At 43.8% G+C, this 21404-nt stretch overlaps 1 protein-coding gene across 1 annotated transcript in view; it reads right to left on the bottom strand.

Annotated features, from left to right (window-relative positions):
• Positions 1–21404, bottom strand: part of TNN (tenascin N) — a 61681-nt gene that overhangs the window by 21920 nt on the left and 18357 nt on the right. Inside the window, exons 7-11 of the mRNA XM_036827817.1 lie at positions 11029–11292; positions 7683–7946; positions 6425–6459; positions 3792–4020; positions 569–832 (exon numbers count right to left, since the gene is read on the bottom strand). Coding sequence (XP_036683712.1) covers positions 569–832; positions 3792–4020; positions 6425–6459; positions 7683–7946; positions 11029–11292 — 1056 coding nt within the window. The remainder of the gene's footprint in view (positions 1–568; positions 833–3791; positions 4021–6424; positions 6460–7682; positions 7947–11028; positions 11293–21404) is intronic.

Raw genomic sequence — 21404 nt, 5'->3', positions numbered from 1 at the left:
CACAATAAAATGAGAATATAACCTAGAAATTATACCTGAAAATAACACAATATTGTAAATCAACTATACTTCGATTAAAAAAAAGAGCATAACATAGAAATTACCCTTATCCTCCAAACTAGAATTATCATATGATTCATTTACAGTAAAGTAAACCACATACAACTACTCACTCTGGTGGATATAAAGTCTACTTTTTTGAAGTTGAATTTTGAACATATTATGATTAATATTAATGACATTTCAATTCATTTCCTGTTTCCAATCACAAACTCAACAGGAGACCCTCAATACTGAACAAAAGATTCACACACTCAGAGGAACAGTGGCTGGACATACCATGCAGTCATGGCAGGAGTGTAGCTTGGAGACTGCCAGGTGGACCTGACTTGTAAAGAAACCAATTAAAGGGAAATAAGAGATGGCTTGTAGTCTATTATGAAGGAACGCCATCATGCTCTTCAATAAATCATCAACTCTGCCAGTGTGAGTTCAGGAAAGCAAAACATGACCAGCCATAGGCTTAACAGGACAGGGCTTACATTCCCAAAGAAAGATGCTCCATTACCTGTCAGGGCCGTGGTGCCGGCCTTCCTGCTCTCCCTGTCCCCCTTCTGGGCCCACACGTGGACCGTGTACTCCACGCCTGGCCTCAGGCCCGTCAGGACGGTGCTGCTCTGCTCCTTCCCCACCGGAAACTCCCCGGAGTCTCCGTCAGCAGAGGTGTAGCGCACCAGGTACTTGTCGATCACGGCCTGCACAGGATCCCAGGAGACAGTGGCCGTGTTCTCCGTCACCTGGTCGGTCACCAGGTTTTGGGGGCTGTCAATTTCTTTTTAAAAAGAAAAGGCTGAATTTTAGAGCCAAGCGGGGACATCCCACCACCCCATCATCATTCACGTTATCTTTATTAACAATACAATTCATTGAAAACATTTTCCAGGGAAACAAGCCACTGGATACTAAAACTGGAAGGAATTAGATCTTCTCCACATGTATCAACATGGAAACTTTCTGGCCTTCTAGTTCCCACGAAAATAAAAATCTCCTGAGCAACAAGATAAGCCACCCAAATGGCGATTGAAACAACCTCTTTTGTTATCTCCATGGTATCTAGCTATTTTGTTTCACAGAATTTGAGAGCTGAGAAGTTACATCTTTCAAGCTTCTTCTCTTGTATAAAAGGGGAGGAGAAGGGAGACCCAGCGAAATGAAAAGACTCCGAGATCCAACTGTTTTCTTGTGTTAAAACCTAGACCTGTTCCCTCTGAATTTTGAGCCCTCCCACCTTCTCAAGAACTTTGTTCCCTTTCATCTACCCTCTCTTACCTGCATCATCAGTCTCTCCTCCTCTACCATTATTCCCAGACAAACAAGCTCTAGATCTCTCATCCCCCTGCTCCCCATAACTGACAGACTTCTCAGGAGAACCCTCTGCATATCTCAGTTTCACTCCTCACCTCCCATTCACTCCTCAGCTCAATGAAGTTTGGCATTTTCTACAGCACACCACTACAACTGCTAGTCTAGGTCACCAACAACTTCATGTTGCCAAATCCTATGGACACTTGCCATCCTCGCGTTGCTCGACCTTTGAGCAGCATTTGTCAGAGCTGAGCCACTCCCTCTGTCTTGAAACACTCTCGGCTCTTGGCTTTCATGACTACACACTCCCCTGGGTTTCTCCTAACCCCTAACTCCCCCTCTTCAGTCTCCTTCATCAGCAACCTGAAAATGTCAGAGTGCTCAAGGTTTCCTCTCTTCCTCTCTCTCTACAGGTGATCTCACCCATGTCCACAGCTTTCAATACCAGCCAGATGCTCATAGCTCCCCAATCTGTATCAACTCTGAGCCCTTGACTTGTAACTACAACAGCATATCCACCACAGTGCCTAGCATGTATTAGACACTCAATAAATATTTGTGGAATCAATAAATAAGTCACTCAATTAACCAAGGAATCTCATGAGTATCTCAAGCTCAAATATCTAAAAGTCTTAACGTTCCTCCTCAAACCTATTTATTGCTCAGAAGATGATGCCCCAATCTTCCATGTTACTCAAGTCAGAAACACAGGTCATACTTGGCCCCTCACTTTCTTCCTGTCCCACACCTCATCCATCAACAAATACTGTCATTTATGCCTCCAAAATATGTGCCCAGATATCCCCTTTTCTCATCCCTACTGCCATCACACTTGTCCAAATCATCACCGCCTCTCCCCCGACTTTATTAAACTTCCCCCTCCTACCCTTATCATCTCTTCCATTTATTCTCCTCACTCTGGCGTGAATAACTGTTTAACAATGAATATCGCATGATGCCACTCTTCTTCTGATAAATGTAGCACGCTCCCTCTTTGAAGCACCGTGTGGTCTTGTATGATCTGACCCTTCCTCCTTCCCCCATCGTCTCATGCCACTTTCTCTCCCATCATCTATGCTCCAGCGACACCAGCCTCCTTTCAGTTCTTCAACCATCTCATGCTGTTCCAGCTCAGGGCCATCACACATATTCTTCCCTCTGCCCAAAATGGCTACTTTTCCCCAATACACATTCTCCCCTTCCTCTGCAAGCACACTGTCCAACAGATCTCTCCGCAACGATGGGAATAGTCCATAATCTGCACTGCCCAATCCAGTAGCAATCAGTCACATGTGGCTGACAGTTGGAAATGTGGCTAGTATGACTGAGGAAATAATTTTTAAATTTTTGTTAATTAATTAAAATTTAAAGAGCCACATGTAGCTAGTGGCCACTGTGTTGGGTGGGATAGTAGAACAGAACTGTAAGCTGGGCACACGGCCCTCCAGCTAAAGACTTCATTTCCCAGCCCCCCCTTGTACTGAGGTCTGGCGCTGTGTCTTGGATCTGGCCAGCGGAATGTGAGAAGTGATGTGTGCGGTGCCGTCACGCTCTTCCCTTTCCATTACCCCTTTCCACTGGCTGGAGTGAGGATAGGTGATGCCCATGTAGATGCAGGCAACTCCCTAGGAATGGCTGAGCAACAGTACGGAAGGAGCACAGGCCTCCTGTACCACGGAGCTCCCCTGTCAGCCTTGGTCCCTTACACTCTGACCATTCCACAAGAGAGAAATAAACTTCTTTCTTCTTTAAGCCACTGTTATTTGGGTGTTTCTGTCGATGTGTATCTTAACTATTACTCCCCCATTCCATCCTTGCCCTGTTATTCTCTACACCTACACCATGTTTATCTTGTTCATAGAACTTATTATAATTTATACTTATAAATGTTGTTTGCTTGTTGATTGTCTTTCCCACTGGACTTCAAGAGAGTACGAAGCATATTTATTTTGTTCACTGCTGTAGCCCAGGCCTGGCACTTAGAAATGTTCATTAAATTTTAGATACATGTTGAAATGAACACAGAGCTCCAGCTGCCAAGGGTAAAACTTGTTCCTTTAAACTAAGCACCATATATTAAGTAAAAAATAAAATAAAATAGGTTGCCGCAAAAAAGTACTTTAACCCAGTGTTTTTAAGAATTTTATATTGGCTTTACCTTATTCCCTATGATTTCCTATAACTGATTAAAAACACAGGCTTTGGAAAACAGTTTTCAGATATTCATGGAACTGCTCAGTACTGAGCCCATTACTGTGCTTTGTTCTTTCTTTAGGTGAACAGAGTTTTTTTTTACAGCAAACTCTCCTAAAATAGTCCACAGTCCTTGAGGTCATGGGCCACAAAAGCAGCAGTGCCATAATTCAACAGTAGTAGATCAGCCCACAGTAAAAACCCTAGTTTGTTTTTCTCTTCTCTCCTGTTACCTGTTGGGGCCTTGGTGTCGGCCTTCCTGCTCTCCCGGTCCCCCTTCTGGGCCCACACGTGGACCGTGTACTCCACGCCCGGCCTCAGGCCCGTCAGGACGGTGCTGCTCTCCTCCTTCCCCACCGGAACCTCCCCGGAGTCTCCGTCAGCAGAGGTGTAGCGCACCAGGTACCTGTCGATCACGGCCTGCACTGGGTCCCAGGAGACGGTGGCCGTGTTCTCTGTCACCTGGTCGGTCACCAGTTTTTGGGGCTGTCCAATGTCTGAAAGGAAAAATGCTGATCAATACGCACTATTTATAGGCCACAGAGTGCAGAAGCTCACAGCCATTTTCTTGGGGTGACACCCTTTCAGGTTTTGTGGTTTTTCCATCTTGCATGCTCTAACTGCATCATGGACATATGTCTTCTTTCCCCAGAAAGACTTTGACTCCTCAAGGAGAAAGCACAGTAGACCAAAATCTAAGCATCTATACTATTACCTCTACCAAGAGTTTAGCAAAACAAATTTCTTTTTTCGTTTAATAAGCATATGTCAAAACGCCCACTATATGTAAGGCATGGGCCCAGGCAGTGTGCAGGGTCCAGTTCAAGAAGACATGGTCTCTGCTCACAAGCAGCTAATACTGATAATTTTGTTTCTAGCATCATGTCAACGAAGACCTCCCATTTCATACAAGAAGATTCTACCAGCCAGATGCAAATGTAAGCTCCCAGAGGAAGAGGGCTGTATTCTACTCCCTCAGGGTTCCCACTGCCTAGTAAGGAAAAGGGCCCAGGGAAAATGCTCAATATATGTTGTTAAATGACTCAGCAAAATTGAAATCGAGTTTTAATATCCTTTAGCATATATAGATTCACTTGTAATGCTGGTTTGCTGGCTAAATCATGGTACAGAAATATAATCATACATCTCCTTCACAATAAAATGAGAATATAACCTAGAAATTATACCTGAAAATAACACAATATTGTAAATCAACTATACTTTGATTAAAAAAAAGAGCATAACATAGAAATTACCCTTATCCTCCAAACTAGAATTATCATATGATTCATTTACAGTAAATAAACCACATACAACTACTCACTCTGGTGGATATAAAGTCTACTTTTTTGAAGTTGAATTTTGAACATATTATGATTAATATTAATGACATTTCAATTCATTTCCTGTTTCCAATCACAAACTCAACAGGAGACCCTCAATACTGAACAAAAGATTCACACACTCAGAGGAGCAGTGGCTGGACATACCATGCAGTCATGGCAGGCGTGTAGCTTGGAGACTGCCAGGTGGACCTGACTTGTAAAGAAACCAGTTAAAGGGAAATAAGAGATGGCTTGTAGTCTATTATGAAGGAACGCCATCATGCTCTTCAATAAATCATCAACTCTGCCAGTGTGAGTTCAGGAAAACAAAACATGACCAGCCATAGGCTTAACAGGACAGGGCTTACATTCCCGAAGAAAGATGCTCCATTACCTGTCAGGGCCGTGGTGTCGGCCTTCCTGCTCTCCCTGTCCCCCTTCTGGGCCCACACGTGGACTGTGTACTCCACGCCCAGCCTCAGGCCCGTCAGGACGGTGCTGCTCTGCTCCTTCCCCACCAGGACCTCCCCGGAGTCTCCGTCAGCAGAGGTGTAGCGCACCAGGTACTTGTCGATGACGGCCTGCACCGGGTCCCAGGAGACGGTGGCCATGTTCTCTGTCACCCGGTTGATCACCAGGTTCTGGGGGCTGTCAATTTCTTTAAGAAAATGTTTGGGAAAACCTAAGCTTTGAAGCCATGTAAAAGATACCCACCACCCCATCACTGCGATTTTTATCTCCTAGAGCCCTCCTGGCACAAGGCAATGGTATTCCCATCCAGAGGGCCTGGTGGGAGTCGAGGAAGAAAGTAACCCCTGGTTCTCCATCTCAAAGGACTGCTCATTATAAACTTGACATGCTTTCTTGGCTTTCAGCTCTCTAAAATGTGGGAGGAACAGTATCTTCTTAGCAACATTATGGCACATCAAAACAATCAATTAAACATCTGCCATGACTTCAGGGTATCTAATTTATCATTTTATCAGGGGCTACTTCCCAAGCAATCATTCTGAAAGTATTATCACGAGCATTGCAATGACCAGAGCCTATCAGTGTCTTTGCTGAGTCTGCTAAAAACACGGCCACTGCACAACTTTACTTCTGTCTTCTGGTTGGTTGAGTGGTTCCCCATTGGCAGCTGTCACTGTCAGGGAAGAGCAGCACTTGAGGTCACCACTAGAACTCAGTCTTTTTTGATCTTTAAGATTCTCTTTGCAAAGTCTCTCAACTCAAGCCGCATGTTTTGGCACCATGTGCACCCAAATTCACACCCTCAAAATTCAATTCTAATTGACCGTCTTTTTCTTATTACCTGTTGGAGCCGCGGTGTCGGCCTTCCTGCTCTCCCGGTCCCCCTTCTGGGCCCACACGTGGACCGTGTACTCCACGCCTGGCCTCAGGCCCGTCAGGACGGTGCTGCTCTGCTCTTTCCCCACCGGAACCTCCCCGGAGTCTCCGTCAGCAGAGGTGTAGCGCACCAGGTACCTGTCAATCACGGCCTGCACCGGGTCCCAAGAGACGGTGGCCGTGTTCTCTGTCACCTGGTCGGTCACCAGGTTTTTGGGGCTGTCAATGTCTGAAAGGAATAATGCTGATCAATATGCACTATTTATAGGCCACAGAGTGCAGAAGCTCACAGCCATTTTTCTTGGGGTGACACCCTTTCAGGTTTTGTGGTTTTTCCATCTTGCATGCTCTAACTGCATCATGGACATATGTCTTCTCTCCCCAGAAAGACTTTGACTCCTCAAGGAGAAAGTACAGTAGACCAAAATCTAAGCATCTCTACTATTACCTCTACCAAGAGTTTAGCAAAACAAATTTCTTTTTTCGTTTAATAAGCATATGTCAAAACGCCCACTATATGTAAGGCATGGGCCCAGGCAGTGTGCAGGGTCCAGTTCAAGAAGACATGGTCTCTGCTCACAAGCAGCTAATACTGATAATTTTGTTTCTAGCATCATGTCAACGAAGACCTCCCATTTCATACAAGAAGATTCTACCAGCCAGATGCAAATGTAAGCTCCCAGAGGAAGAGGGCTGTATTCTACTCCCTCAGGGTTCCCACTGCCTAGTAAGGAAAAGGGCCCATGGAAAATGCTCAATATATGTTGTTAAATGACTCAGCAAAATTGAAATCGAGTTTTAATATCCTTTAGCATATATAGATTCACTTGTAATGCTGGTTTGCTGGCTAAATCATGGTACAGAAATATAATCATACATCTCCTTCACAATAAAATGAGAATATAACCTAGAAATTATACCTGAAAATAACACAATATTATAAATCAACTATACTTTGATTAAAAAAAAGAGCATAACATAGAAATTACCCTTATCCTCCAAACTAGAATTATCATATGATTCATTTACAGTAAATAAACCACATACAACTACTCACTCTGGTGGATATAAAGTCTACTTTTTTGAAGTTGAATTTTGAACATATTATGATTAACATGAATGACATTTCATTTCATTTCCTGTTTCCAATCACAAACTCAACAGGAGACCCTCAGTACTGAACAAAAGATTCACACACTCAGAGGAACAGTGCCTGGACATACCATGCAGTCATGGCAGGTGTGTAGCTTGGAGACTGCCAGGTGGACCTGACTTGTAAAGAAACCAGTTAAAGGGAAATAAGAGATGGCTTGTAGTCTATTATGAAGGAACGCCATCATGCTCTTCAATAAATCATCAACTCTGCCAGTGTGAGTTCAGGAAAACAAAACATGACCAGCCATAGGCTTAACAGGACAGGGCTTACATTCCCGAAGAAAGATGCTCCATTACCTGTCAGGGCCGTGGTGTCGGCCTTCCTGCTCTCCCTGTCCCCCTTCTGGGCCCACACGTGGACCGTGTACTCCACGCCCGGCCTCAGGCCCGTCAGGACGGTGCTGCTCTGCTCCTTCCCCACCAGGACCTCCCCGGAGTCTCCGTCAGCAGAGGTGTAGCGCACCAGGTACTTGTCAATGACGGCCTGCACCGGGTCCCAGGAGACGGTGGCCGTGTTCTCTGTCACCCGGTCGGTCACCAGGTTTTGGGGGCTGTCAATTTCTTTAAGAAAATGTTTGGGAAAACCTAAGCTTTGAAGCCATGTAAAAGATACCCACCACCCCATCACTGCGATTTTTATCTCCTAGAGCCCTTCTGGCACAAGGCAATGGTATTCCCATCCAGAGGGCCTGGTGGGAGTCGAGGAAGAAAGTAACCCTGGTTCTCCATCTCAAGGACTGCTCATTATAAACTTGACATGCTTTCTTGGCTTTCAGCTCCCTAAAATGTGGGAGGAACAATGTCTTCTTAGCAACATTATGGCACATCAAACAATCAATTAAACATCTGCCATGACTTCAGGGTATCTAATTTATCATTTTATCAGGGGTTACTTCCCAAGCAATCATTCTGAAAGTATTATCACGAGCATTGCAATGACCAGAGCCTATCAGTGTCTTTGCTGAGTCTGCTAAAAACACGGCCACTGCACAACTTTACTTTTGTCTTCTGGTTGTTTGAGTCGTTCCATGGGCAGCTGTCATTGTCAGGGAAGAGCAGCACTTGAGATCACCAGTAGAATTCACTGTCTTTTTGATCTTTTAAGATTCTCTTTGCAAAGTCCTCTCAACTCAAGCCACATCTTTTGGCACCATGTGCACCCAAATTCACACCCTCAAAATTCAATTCTAATTGACCATCTTTTTCTTATTACCTGTCGGAGCCATGGTGTCGGCCTTCCTGCTCTCCCGGTCCCCCTTCTGGGCCCACACGTGGACCGTGTACTCCACGCCCGGCCTTAGGCCCGTCAGCACGGTGCTGCTCTCCTCCTTCCCCACCGGAACCTCCCCAGAGTCTCCGTCAGCAGAGGTGTAGCGCACCAGGTACCTGTCAATCACGGCCTGTACCGGGTCCCAGGAGATGGTGGCCGTGTTCTCTGTCACCTGGTCGGTCACCAGGTTTTGGGGGCTGTCAAGGTCTGAAAGGAAAAGTGCACTATTAATAAGCACCAAAGAGTGAGACGATGTCTCTTGGGTGAGGTAGCCTCCGTTCTAATGGTTTTCCCATCTCCTTTGTGGGTTTTCAGTTGTTTCATGGACGTAGATCTCAGCACAGCTGGACTCTTGGATCCTCAAGGAGGCAGCACAGGACAGCAGAATGAGCACGAGATCAGAGTCACAAGAGCTACATTCCAGTCCCAGCCTGAGACGCAGAGTGGAGGTGCAGGAGCAGCCTTGGGCTGGGGACAGGGAACTAGGCCCAGCTCTGCCATCAGCCAGCAGTGGCCCTGACAACTCTGCTGCCTCTGGCTGGGTCTCCATTCCTCATTTGTAAAAGGTGGGCCTTGCCAAACAGATTTTAAGGTACCGTAATATTCCATGAATATTCCACAAATCTGACTCCATGAATCATCAGCTAACTTTGTGAATTGTAGAAATCATTCACTTCTCTGTATCTGAGGTTTCTCAACTGTAAAATGGGCATATTGATTCCTGCTCTACCCGTCTCAGCAAAGTCCTCTGAGTACCAACTAAATGAGGAATATATTCTCATTCCTTGCTGGTAGTAACGTAAAATAGTGCAACCGCTCTGGAAACAAGTTGGCCAGCTCCCAAAAAGGTAAACATTTAATTACCATATGACACCTAGGAATACACTCAAAGTATATATAGCCAAAAGAAGTGAAAAACATATTCCCATACAAAATTTGTACACAAAAACTCGTAGCCTCATATTTATAATAGCCAAAAAGTGGAAACAACCCAAATGCTCATAAACTGACAAATGGATAAACAAAATGTATTATATCCATATAATGGAATATTATTCAGCAATCAAGTGAAACATTGACACAAGCCACAACATGGATGAACCTTGAAAATATTATGCTTAGTGAATGAAGCCAGTCACAAAAGGCCACATATTATATGAATCTATTTATATGAAATGTCCAGAATAAGGAAATCTCTAGAGACAGAAAGTAGTAGTTTCCTAAGGCTGGGGGAAGTAGGGATGGGAAAGACTGCTAATGGTATGGGGGTTGCTTTTGGGGTGATGAAAATATTCTGAATTAGACAGTGGTGATGGTTGCACTACTCTGCACATACTACCATCCTGCTCTTCCATAAATCATCAATTCTGCCAGTTTTGGAACAGAAAAACAAAACTTGACCTGCCATAGACAGTATGACAGGGCTTACATTTTCAAAGAACGATGCTCCATTACCTGTTGGGGCCGTGGTGTCGGCCTTCCTGCTCTCCCGGTCCCCCTTGTGGGCCCACACGTGGACCGTGTACTCCACGCCCGGCCTCAGGCCCGTCAGGACGGTGCTGCTCTCCTCCTTCCCCACCAGGACCTCCCCGGAGTCTCCATCAGCAGAGGTGTAGCGCACCAGGTACCTGTCAATCACGGCCTGCACCGGGTCCCAGGAGACGGTGGCCGTGTTCTCTGTCACCTGGTCGGTCACCAGGTTTTGGGGGCTGTCAATTTCTTTAAGAAAATGTTTGGGAAAACCTAAGCTTTGAAGCCATGTAAAAGATACCCACCACCCCATCACTGCGATTTTTATCTCCTAGAGCCCTCCTGGCACAAGGCAATGGTATTCCCATCCAGAGGGCCTGGTGGGAGTCGAGGAAGAAAGTAACCCCTGGTTCTCCATCTCAAAGGACTGCTCATTATAAACTTGACATGCTTTCTTGGCTTTCAGCTCCCTAAAATGTGGGAGGAACAATGTCTTCTTAGCAACATTATGGCACATCAAAACAATCAATTAAACATCTGCCATGACTTCAGGGTATCTAATTTATCATTTTATCAGGGGTTACTTCCCAAGCAATCATTCTGAAAGTATTATCACGAGCATTGCAATGACCAGAGCCTATCAGTGTCTTTGCTGAGTCTGCTAAAAACACGGCCACTGCACAACTTTACTTCTGTCTTTTGGTTGGTTGAGTGGTTCCATGCGCAGCTGTCATTGTCAGGGAAGAGCAGCACTTGAGATCACCACTAGAACTCACTGTCTTTTTTGGTCTTTAAGATTCTCTTTGCAAAGTCTCTCAACTCAAGCCGCATCTTTTGGCACCATGTGTACCCAAATTCACACCCTCAAAATTCAATTCTAATTGACCATCTTTTTCTTATTACCTGTCGGGGCCGTGGTGTCGGCCTTCCTGCTCTCCCGGTCCCCCTTCTGGGCCCACACGTGGACCGTGTACTCCACGCCCGGCCTCAGGCCCGTCAGGACGGTGCTGCTCTCCTCCTTCCCCACCGGAACCTCCCCGGAGTCTCCGTCAGCAGAGGTGTAGCACACCAAGTACCTGTCAATCACGGCCTGCACCGGGTCCCAGGAGATGGTGGCCGTGTTCTCTGTCACCTGGTCGGTCACCAGGTTTTTGGGGCTGTCAATGTCTGAAAGGAAAATGAGGATCAATAAACACTATTACTAGAGTGAGATCTTGTGGCCATGCTGTTTGGGCTGGGGCAGCTTCCTTTTCTTAGAATCTTCCTATCTCACATGTCAGTTTTCAGTTGTTTCATGGATGTAGACCTCTTTCTACATCTGGACTTGTGGGTTTTCAAGGAGGCAGAACAAGGACAGCAGAGTGAGCAGTAGGGCCCAGAGTCAGAAGAGCTGTGGCCCTGGACAACTCTGCTGCCTCTGGCTGGGCTTCAGCTTCTTGATCTGTCAATCTGGACTTCCAGTTGGATGGACTCCAAGGTTCCTTCGAGAACTAATGTTCCATGCATGCCTCTCATTTCATAAATTACTAACTTGTTTTGTGAACTTGGGCAAGGCACTTCACTTCTCCGCATTCGTAACATTGAGTTGTTAATAGTTATTGTACGTATCTCTCTGAGTAGTTCTGAAAACCAAGACAAAAAATGTCATGTAGAAAGGGGCCTTGAGGGCTTCCCTGGTGGTGCAGTGGTTAAGAATCCGCCTGCCAATGCAGGGAACACGGGTTCGAGCCCTGGTCCGGGAAGATCCCACATGCCGTGGAGCAACTAAGCCCGGGCGCCACAACTACTGAGCCCGTGTGCCACAACTACTGAAGCCTGCGCACCTAGAGCCTGTGCTCCACAACAAGAGAAGCCACCGCAATGAGAAGCCTGCGCACTGCAACGAAGAGTAGCCCCTGCTCGCCACAACTAGAGAAAGCCCACGCTCAGCAATGAAGACCCAACGCAGCCAAAGATAAATAAATAAACAAATAAATAAGAAGAAAAGGTCCTTGAAAATATTAAAGTATCACAGTGCTTATAGGAAAAAAAAGCAGGCAGAGATAATATTAGTGTATACCTTGTAGAGATGGGTATTATGTGAGTTAATAACATGCCCCTTAGGACAGCTCCTGGTACAGAGTGGATGTCCAATGACCATAAGCTATTTTAAATGATACCAGTTTGTTGGTATTTTATGAATGTACAGGATTATGTTCCTCCATACTACACACAGGGAAGGTGTTCGAATATGTATTCACCAAGAAAATAATAGCGTTTCTTTGTTCCACATACGGGCATATCTCATTTTATTGTGCTTCTCTTTATTATGCATCAAAGATATTGCACTTTTTACAAATTGAGAGTTTGTGGCAACCCTGCATCCAGCAAGTCTACTGGCATCATTCTGCATGTGCCAATAGCATTTGCTCACTTTGTGTCTCTGTGTCGCATTTTGGTAATTCTCATAATATTTCAAACTTTTTCATTATTATTTTATTTGTTATGGTAATCTGTGATCAGTGATCATTGATGTTACTACAATTTGCTGAAGGCTTACATGATGATTATCAGTTTTTAGCAATAAAATATTTTTAAATTAAGCTATATACTTTTTTAGACATAACACTATGGCACACTTAATAGATACAGTGCAATGTAAACACCACTTTTATATGCACTGGGAAACAAAAAAATTCATGTGACTTTCTATATTGTGATGTTCACTTTATTGTGGTCGTCTGGAACCAAACTCACAATATCTCTGAGGTATGCCTATAGTTCATTGCAAAAGCCATTACCCTAAGGTCCTATCACATATATGCAACGGTATGTTCAAGTGGGACTATTCTTATCTTGGTTTAGGCTGTGACCCCCAAGAAAATTGGTATTTACTTTCCAACCTGAGGGCCCACAGCCAAGGCAGCACCAACAGTTTTGTGGCCTTTGATTGACCAACCAACTCCAGACTACTAAAGAGGCTGGAGAGTACAAACAGGTGGGACTTAAAAGAGTGGATTTCTTTGGAGAGAGTTACACCGTGAGTCCCATGGGTGAGAGCCAAGCCTCGAATAAGCAGTTGCAATGGGATCCCTTACGGAGCTGCTCATGTATACTCCAGAGCAAAAGTTCTCAACCAGGGGTGATCAGCAATGTCTGAAGATATTTTTGGTTCTTTCAGTTCAGTGTGGAATGGGGAGGCTCATGGCATCAAATGGGTAGAGGTCAGGGATGTTGCTAAACATCCTACAATGCACAAGACAGACCCCTGCAACAAAGAATTATCAACAGTGCCAAGGCTGAGAAACCCTGCCCAAAGCTTGGGGAACACCGTGGGCTGGTGTCTGACACATGCCTAAAATATCTGAGAGGTGAGAAAATAGCTGGTTGTGCTGCTGCAGAGCAACAAGAGGCTGCAGCATTGCAACAGACCCATACATCTGGTTGCACGGACAAAGGATGCATGTGTGTCCCCCATGGACCAGATGTGGGGCAAAGAAAGGAGAGCCCACCTGGGACTGTTTTAGAAGCTGTCCAAGAGGATCACCCAGAGGGGTGAGGTGGGGTCACCTCATCCCTCACCAGAGAAGGGCACTGGAGGGCACCCCCAGATGTATGGGCAGAGGGGAGTAGGAGACCAGTAGGAGACATGCATGTATCTACAGAATCACTACAGTGAAAGAGGACAGATGAGGTGTCTCTGAAGAACACAAGGAAGTGTTCCATGAAGGGAAAGTTAGTTTTAACCCTTGTTAGGCCCCATGACAGACCCAAGCCAGCCGTGACTATTACTGTCAAGCAAGATCCCTCACCTCTCCTCCTCCCGACACCCCTTACCTCCCACGTACCAAACATAAATGGGCCAGGAACTCGAGTTTGCACTCTGGAAGGACAGTGCTTAAAGAATGGACTGGAAATACAAGAGAAGCCGAGCATGCCCCCTTCAACGGCAGGCAGTTAGCCCACAAAAGGCCCAAGCTGATGGAGAGGAGCAGGTTTAAAGTTACATAAAGTACGTACAATTGCATGGACGTAGACATCTTAATTACTAAAATGATACATATTGGAGGCTAGAAGTGACTAGACATTTGCTTAGTTTGAGCTAATAAAACGTTATTATTTCTGCATAAAACGCTCATCCAAAGAGCAGAAACAAAAATAAGCACCACAGAAAGGCTTTATTTATTTATTTATTTATTTAACTAACATCTTTATTGGAGTACAATTGCTTTACAATGGTGTGTTAGTTCCTGCTGTATAGCAAATTGAATCAGCTATACATATACATATATCCCCATATCTCTTCCCTCTTGCATCTCCCTCCCACCCTCCCTTTCCCATCCCTCTAGGTGGACACAAAGCACCGAGCTGATCTCCCTGTGCTATTCGGCTGCTTCCCACTAGCTATCAGTTTTACATTTGGTAGTGTATATATATATCAATGCCACTCTCTCACTTCGTCCCAGTTTACCCTTCCCCCTCCCCGTGTCCTCAAGTCCATTATCTGTGTCTGCGTCTTTATTCCTGTCCTGCCCCTAGGTTCTTCAGAACCTTTTTTTTTTTTTAGATTTCATATATATGTGTTAGCATATGGTATTTGTTTTTCTCTTTCTGACTTACTTCATTCTGTATGACAGTCTCTAGATCCATCCACCTCACTACAAATAACTCAATTTTGTTTCTTTTTACAGCTGAGTAATATTCCATTGTATATATGTACCACATCTTCTTTATCCATTCATCTGTCAATGGACACTTAGGTTGCTTCCATGTCTTGGCTATTGTAAATAGAGCTGCAATGAACACTGTGGTACATGACTCTTTTTGAATCATGGTTTTCTCAGGGTATATGCCTAGTAGTGGGATTGCTGAGTCGTATGGTAGTTCTATTTTTAGTTTTTTAAGGAACCTCTATACTGTTCTCCATAGTGGCTGTATCAATTTACATTCCCACCAACTGTGCAAGAAGGTTCCCTTTTCTCCACACCCTCACCAGCATTTATTGTTTGTAGATTTTTGATGATGGCCATTCTGACCAGTGTGAGATGATACCTCATTGTACTACTGATTTGCATTTCTCTAATGATTAGTGATGTTGAGCATCTTTTCATGTGTTTATTGGCAATCTGTATATCTTCTTTGGAGAAATGTCTATTTAGGTCTTCTGCCCATTTTTGAATTCGGTTGTTTGTTTTTTTGATTTGAGCTGCATGAGCTGCTTGTATATTTTGGAGATTAATCCTTTGTCCATTGCTTCGTTTGCAAATATTTGCTTCCATTCTGAAGGTTGTCTTTTCGTCTTATGGTTTCCTTTGCTGTGCAAAAGCTTTTAAGTTTCATTAGGTCCCATTTGTTTTTGTTTTTATTTCCATTTCTCTAGGAGGTGGGTCCAAAAGGATCTTGCTGTGATTTATGTCATAGAGTGTTCTGCCTATGTTTTCCTCTAAGAGTTTGATAGTGTCTGGCCTTACATTTAGGTCTTTAATCCATTTTGAGTTTATTTTTTTGGTATGGTATTAGGAAGTGTTCTAATTTCATTCTTTTCCATGTAGCTGTCCAGTTTTCCCAGCACCACTTATTGAAGAGACTGTCTTTTCTCCATTGTATATTCTTGCCTCCTTTATCAAAGATAAGGTGACCATATGTGCGTGGGTTTTTCTCTGGGCTTTCTATCCTGTTCCATTGACCTATGTTTCTGTTTTTGTGCCAGTACCATACTGTCTTGATTACTGTAGCTCTGTAGTATAGTCTGAAGTCAGGGAGTCTGATTCCTCCAGCTCCGTTTTTCTTTCTCAAGATTGCTTTGGCTATTCAGGGTCTTTTGTGTTTCCATATATATTTTGAAATTTTTTGTTCTAGTTCTGTGAAAAATGCCATTGGTAGTTTGATAGGGATTGCATTGAATCTGGAGATTGCTTTGGGTAGTAGAGTCATTTTCACAATGTTTATTCTTCCAATCCAAGAACATGGTATATCTCTCCATCTGTTGGTATCATCTTTAATTTCTTTCATCAGTGTCTTATAGTTTTCTGCATACAGGTCTTTTGTCTCCCTAGGTAGGTTTATTCCTAGGTATTTTATTCTTTTTGTTGCATTGGTAAATGGGAGTGTTTCCTTAATTTCTCTTTCAGATTTTTCACATTAGTGTATAGGAATGCAAGAGATTTCTGTGCATTAATTTTGTATCCTGCTACTTTACCAAATTCATTGATTAGCTCCAGTAGTTTTCTGGTAGCCTCTTTAGGATTCTCTATGTATAGTATCATGTCATCTGCAAACAGTGACAGCTTTACTTCTTCTTTTCCAATTTGGATTCCTTTTATTTCTTTTTCTTCTATGATTGCTGTGGCTAAAACTTCCAAAACTATATTGAATACTAGTGGTGAGAGGGGAAAACCTTGTCTTGTTCCTGATCTTAGAGGAAATGGTTTAAGTTTTTCACCATTGAAATGATGTTGGCTATGGGTTTGTCATATATGGCCTTTATTATGTTGAGGTAAGTTCCCCCTATGCCTACTTTCTGGAGGGTTTTTATCATAAATGGGTGTTGAATTTTGTCGAAAGCTTTTTCTGCATCTATTGAGATGATCATATGGTTTTTCTCCTTCAATTTGTTAATATGGTTTATCACATTGATTGATTTGCATATATTAAAGAAACCTTGCATTCCTCGGATAAACCCCACTTGATCATGGTGTATGATCCTTTTAGTGTGCTGTTGGATTCTGTTTGCTAGTATTCTATTGAGGATTTTTGCATCTATGTTCATCAGTGATACTGGTCTGTGGTTTTCTTTCTTTGTGACATCTTTGTCTGGTTTTGGTATCAGGGTGGTGGTGGCCTCATAGAATGAGTTTGGGAGTGTTCCTCCCTCTGCTATATTTTGGAAGAGTTTGACAAGGATAGGTGTTAGCTCTTCTCTAAATATTTCATAGACTTTACCTGTGAAGCCATCTGGTCCTGGGTTTTTGTTTGTTGGAAGATTTTTAATCACAGTCTCAATTTCAGTGCTTGTGATTGGTCTGTTTATATTTTCTATTTCTTCCTGGTTCAGTCTTGAAAGGTTGTGCTTTTCTAAGAATTTGTCCATTTCTTCCAGGTTGTCCATTTCCCCTTTTATGGCTGTGTTTCCTTATTTATTTTCTGCTTGGGTGATCTATCCATTGGTGTAAGTGGGGTGTTAAAGTCCTCTACTATTATTGTGTTACTGTCGATTCCCCTATTATTAGCATTTGCCTTATGTATTGAGGTGCTCCTATGTTGGGTGCATAAATATTTACAATTGTTATATCGTCTTCTTGGATTGATCCCTTGATCATTACGTAGTGTCCTTCTTTGTCTCTTGGAATAGTCTTTACTTTAAAGTCTATTTTGTCTGATATGAGAATTGCTACTCCAGCTTTCTCCTGATTTCCATTTGCATGGAATATCTTTTTCCATCCCCTCACTTTCAGCCTGTATGTGTCCCTAGGTCTGAAGTGGGTTTCTTGTAGACAGCATATATATGGGTCTTGTTTTTGCATCCATTCAGCCCATCTATGTCTTTTGGTTGGAGCATTTAATCCATTTACATTTAAGGCAGTTATCGATATGTATGTTCCTATTACCATTTTCTTAATTGTTTTGGGTTTGTTACTGTAGGTCTTTCACAGAAAGGCTTTAAACCGGTGAGGAGTAAAGAAAATTTCGTTTTGGATCAACCATCCCTCAGCATGATAGTTACTTGTGCTTTCTTCATATTTATTCTTTATGAAGGTGAAGCCTTTAGGCATTAATAACAAAGCAGGTGCACAGGCAGAGAACAAAGGACAATGAGCAATAATGTCAATGTTTAAAGACCAAACTTTGGTCTTTAACCAAACAGGACAAGCTATGCATTCTAAGAGAAGCCATTCAATGGAAGAAAGGGGTACACAATTTACTATGCAAGGATACCAGCCTGCTCATCCTTGAGCCTCCCTTTCAGCCAAGGTCAGAGAAGGAAAACCAACCTAGACGGACATCAGCTTAGCAGTGACACAGTGATGATGCATGATCCATTACCTGTCGGGGCCTTGGTGTCGGCCTCCCTGCTCTCCTGGTCCCCCTTCTGGGCCCACACGTGGACTGTGTACTCCATGCCCGGCCTCAGGCCCGTCAGGACGGTGCTGCTCTGCTCCTTCCCCACCGGAACCTCCCCGGAGTCTCCGTCAGCAGAGGTGTAGCGCACCAGGTACCTGTCAATCACGGCCTGCACTGGGTCCCAGGAGACGGTGACCGTGTTCTCTGTCACCCCGTTGGTCACCAGGTTTTGGGGGCTGTCAATTTCTTTAAGAAAGATGAAAGAGTGTATCATTTGCCAACTCTGTAATTCGTGAAAGGCCAGCACACAAACAACCAAAATGATGACCTCAACAAATTTCAGAGTCTGTTATATGCCAATGGTTGGGATAACTTAAGGGTTTAATTAAGCAAGTGGTCTGAATTTCCAAGAATGAGTTATTTCCATTCAGACAAAGCCAATATTCAGTCTCAAATCTATAAACTTTTTCCACAAGTTGCCTTTGGATAAAAAGAATTCGTCTTCATATACAAATTTCTCCTTTACCCTGGGTTTACATAATACACTCTTTTTAGTTCCTGGCTCCTTGTACCTGAAAGCAATTATACTTCAATAAATCTGTGCAACCGCTCTAACATTTTCTTTTGGAAGAAAAATATCCCAGAAGTAGGACCTGTCAGTTCTTTCCATATAAAACATTATGTCTGAGGCCATAGAAATGGGAGACTTTTAAAGTGAAGGTATTTGAGGTCTAGGCTGATAAAAATAATCGGACTTGTAGAATCTGTCTGGGTTTCTATGCAGTTAAACTGGGTTGAAACGTGGGCTACACTATTTCCTGGTTGCTAACTTTGGACAAACTGTATAACTTAAGTCTTGGTCTCCTCATCTCTACAAAGAAGGAACTATCAGTACCTACTTCTGGGTTATGGTGAATAGTACATGAGATATTGCATAGTAAGTGCTGAAATATGAGCTCTTTTTTATTACTAATGTCACCTGAGGTATGAAATATCACTTTCTCCTCAAAAATAAAAACTCTTAAAAAGTCAAAAAAACAAAGAATTGGGTGCAATGATTAGCATGCCTTTATGATCCTGTTTCAAAAACCACCTCCTTGAAAAACTGAGCTTTCTCTGATAGCAGCTGCATTTCAAACCTGTGCACCATCACTTGCCAGCTCAGCCAGGCCAGCTCAGTGGGATACACAGCCAAGGGAGGACTTGCCAGAAGGAGCACAGGACACCTGACATGAAAGACACACAGACAGCTGACATGAAAGGACAAACAATTTATCCTGGGATTCTATGCTGGCTTCAACGCCCCAGCCTCATCTTCCCTACTCCACCCCCTCACAGACCTACCCACCATAAGCACCACTAAAGATGACATTATTAACATAAGTGCATATTAAGACATGACAGAAAACCAACCTGTCATATTCCCACACCTTAGGTCTCTGCATATGCTGCTCTCACTGCTAACAGCCGCACATCCTTCTAGATTCCGTTCAGGGGTCACCTATTCCTATAGGCTGCCGTGACCCCTCTTACCCCCACTTTTTTTCAGGTTCCCATACTTCCAGGGTTATTTGTTTGCTCTGGAACATAACTCACTGCACTTTGTCTTTTTCACTTGTCTCCTCTACCCAGAGGATTGTGAATGCCATATGAGCACAAACTGTGCTTTTACCTTTGTACCCCCAAAGCCTAGCTCTGTGCCTGACACCCCCAGCAATACCACACCCCAGTGGCTCCCCGTGATCTGGGGTGCTTTACTTGCACCACACCCACCTGTGAAAGGGGAAGCCTCTTCTCCATTCCAACTTCCACTGTCTTAAAAAGGCTGACCCACATGCTCTTTCTTTTCACAGCACTCAAAATCCTAGTGAATGGAGGGCCGTGTGTAATATAAACCAGGAGCTGGTAATCTAGAGCCCATGGGCCAAATCTGACCCACTGCCTATTTTTATAAATCAAGTTTTATTGGAACACAGTCATGCTAGTTCATTTCCATACTATCTATGGCTGTTTTCTCATTTCAATGGCAGAGTTGAGCCGTTGCAACAGAGACTGTATGGTCCCCAAAGCTGAAAATATTTACTATCTGGCCTTTTACAGAAGGTTTCCTGACCTCGACTTTAAACAAATCTAGGTTTCACCATCCTTACTGTTAACTTCTCCTTCCCCTGGAGGAGACAAGGCCCATCTGGCCCCAGGAGGCTATGCAACACAAAGTGCTTCAAGGCCAAATGCAGATTAACATTTCTGTGCACTGAACGTTTGTGTCCCTCCACAAAAATTTATATGTTGAAGCCCTAACCTCCAATTTGATGGTATTTAGAGGTGGAACCTTTGGGAGGTAATTAGGTTTAGAAGAGGTCACGAGGATGGGGGCCCCCACGATGGGATTAGTGCCTTCCTAAGAAGAAGAGGAGACCAGAACTTCCTCTCTCCACCATGTAAGGAAGAAGGTGGCCATCTGTAAGCCAAGAAGAGAGCTCTCACCAATAAATGAACCAACTGGCACCCAGATCATGGGACTTTCCAGGCTCCAGAACTGCTGGAAATAAATTTCTGTTATTTAAGCCACCCAGTCTATGGTATTTTGCTATAGCAGCCCAAACAGACTAAGACACATTTTAAGAAATAAGCATGACTATCATTTATGTAGCACTCTCTATGTCAGGCACTTACATGAATTAACTCATGTAACCCTCACACTAACCCAGTGATGTAGACATTCATATGCCCCATTTTACAGACAAGAATCTGAGGAACAGAGGTGAAGCAACTTGCCCCAAATCACTCAGCTAGTAAATGGTAGAGCTGAGATTAAAACTTGGACAGTCAAGCTTCTGAAACGATATTCCTAACCAATTATCAGCTTCTCTGAGAGTCTCTACACTAAGTGTCCACAACAAAGGCCAATCAATAAGTGAATTGTTTTCTATGATTCCTGCCAACTGTTTGGAACCTCAAGTGGACTCCAGAATTAGGCTTCTCTGAACTCAGGGACAGCGCCAGAGGAGGTTTTAAGCAGAAGGAATGTCTGGGATACGCCCCCATGCAGCCTCAGGACACCCACAGGCCCCAGCCGAGCAGAACACAACTGGATGGAGTAAGGGAGCCCTCACAGTTTCTGAAAGCTTCAAGTCAGAATTGGTACATTTGGTAAATGTTGACTCAAGAGGGAAACCATTTCCATGGTCTGAAAGAGAGCTCCAGGTTACAGGCAACATGCCTGTACAGTCACTGCA

This window comes from Balaenoptera musculus, chromosome 1 (assembly GCF_009873245.2).
Source record: "Balaenoptera musculus isolate JJ_BM4_2016_0621 chromosome 1, mBalMus1.pri.v3, whole genome shotgun sequence".
Taxonomy (NCBI): domain Eukaryota; kingdom Metazoa; phylum Chordata; class Mammalia; order Artiodactyla; family Balaenopteridae; genus Balaenoptera; species Balaenoptera musculus.
Note: the sequence above shows the minus strand (reverse complement) of the source record. Positions and strands in the feature narration are given on the sequence as shown.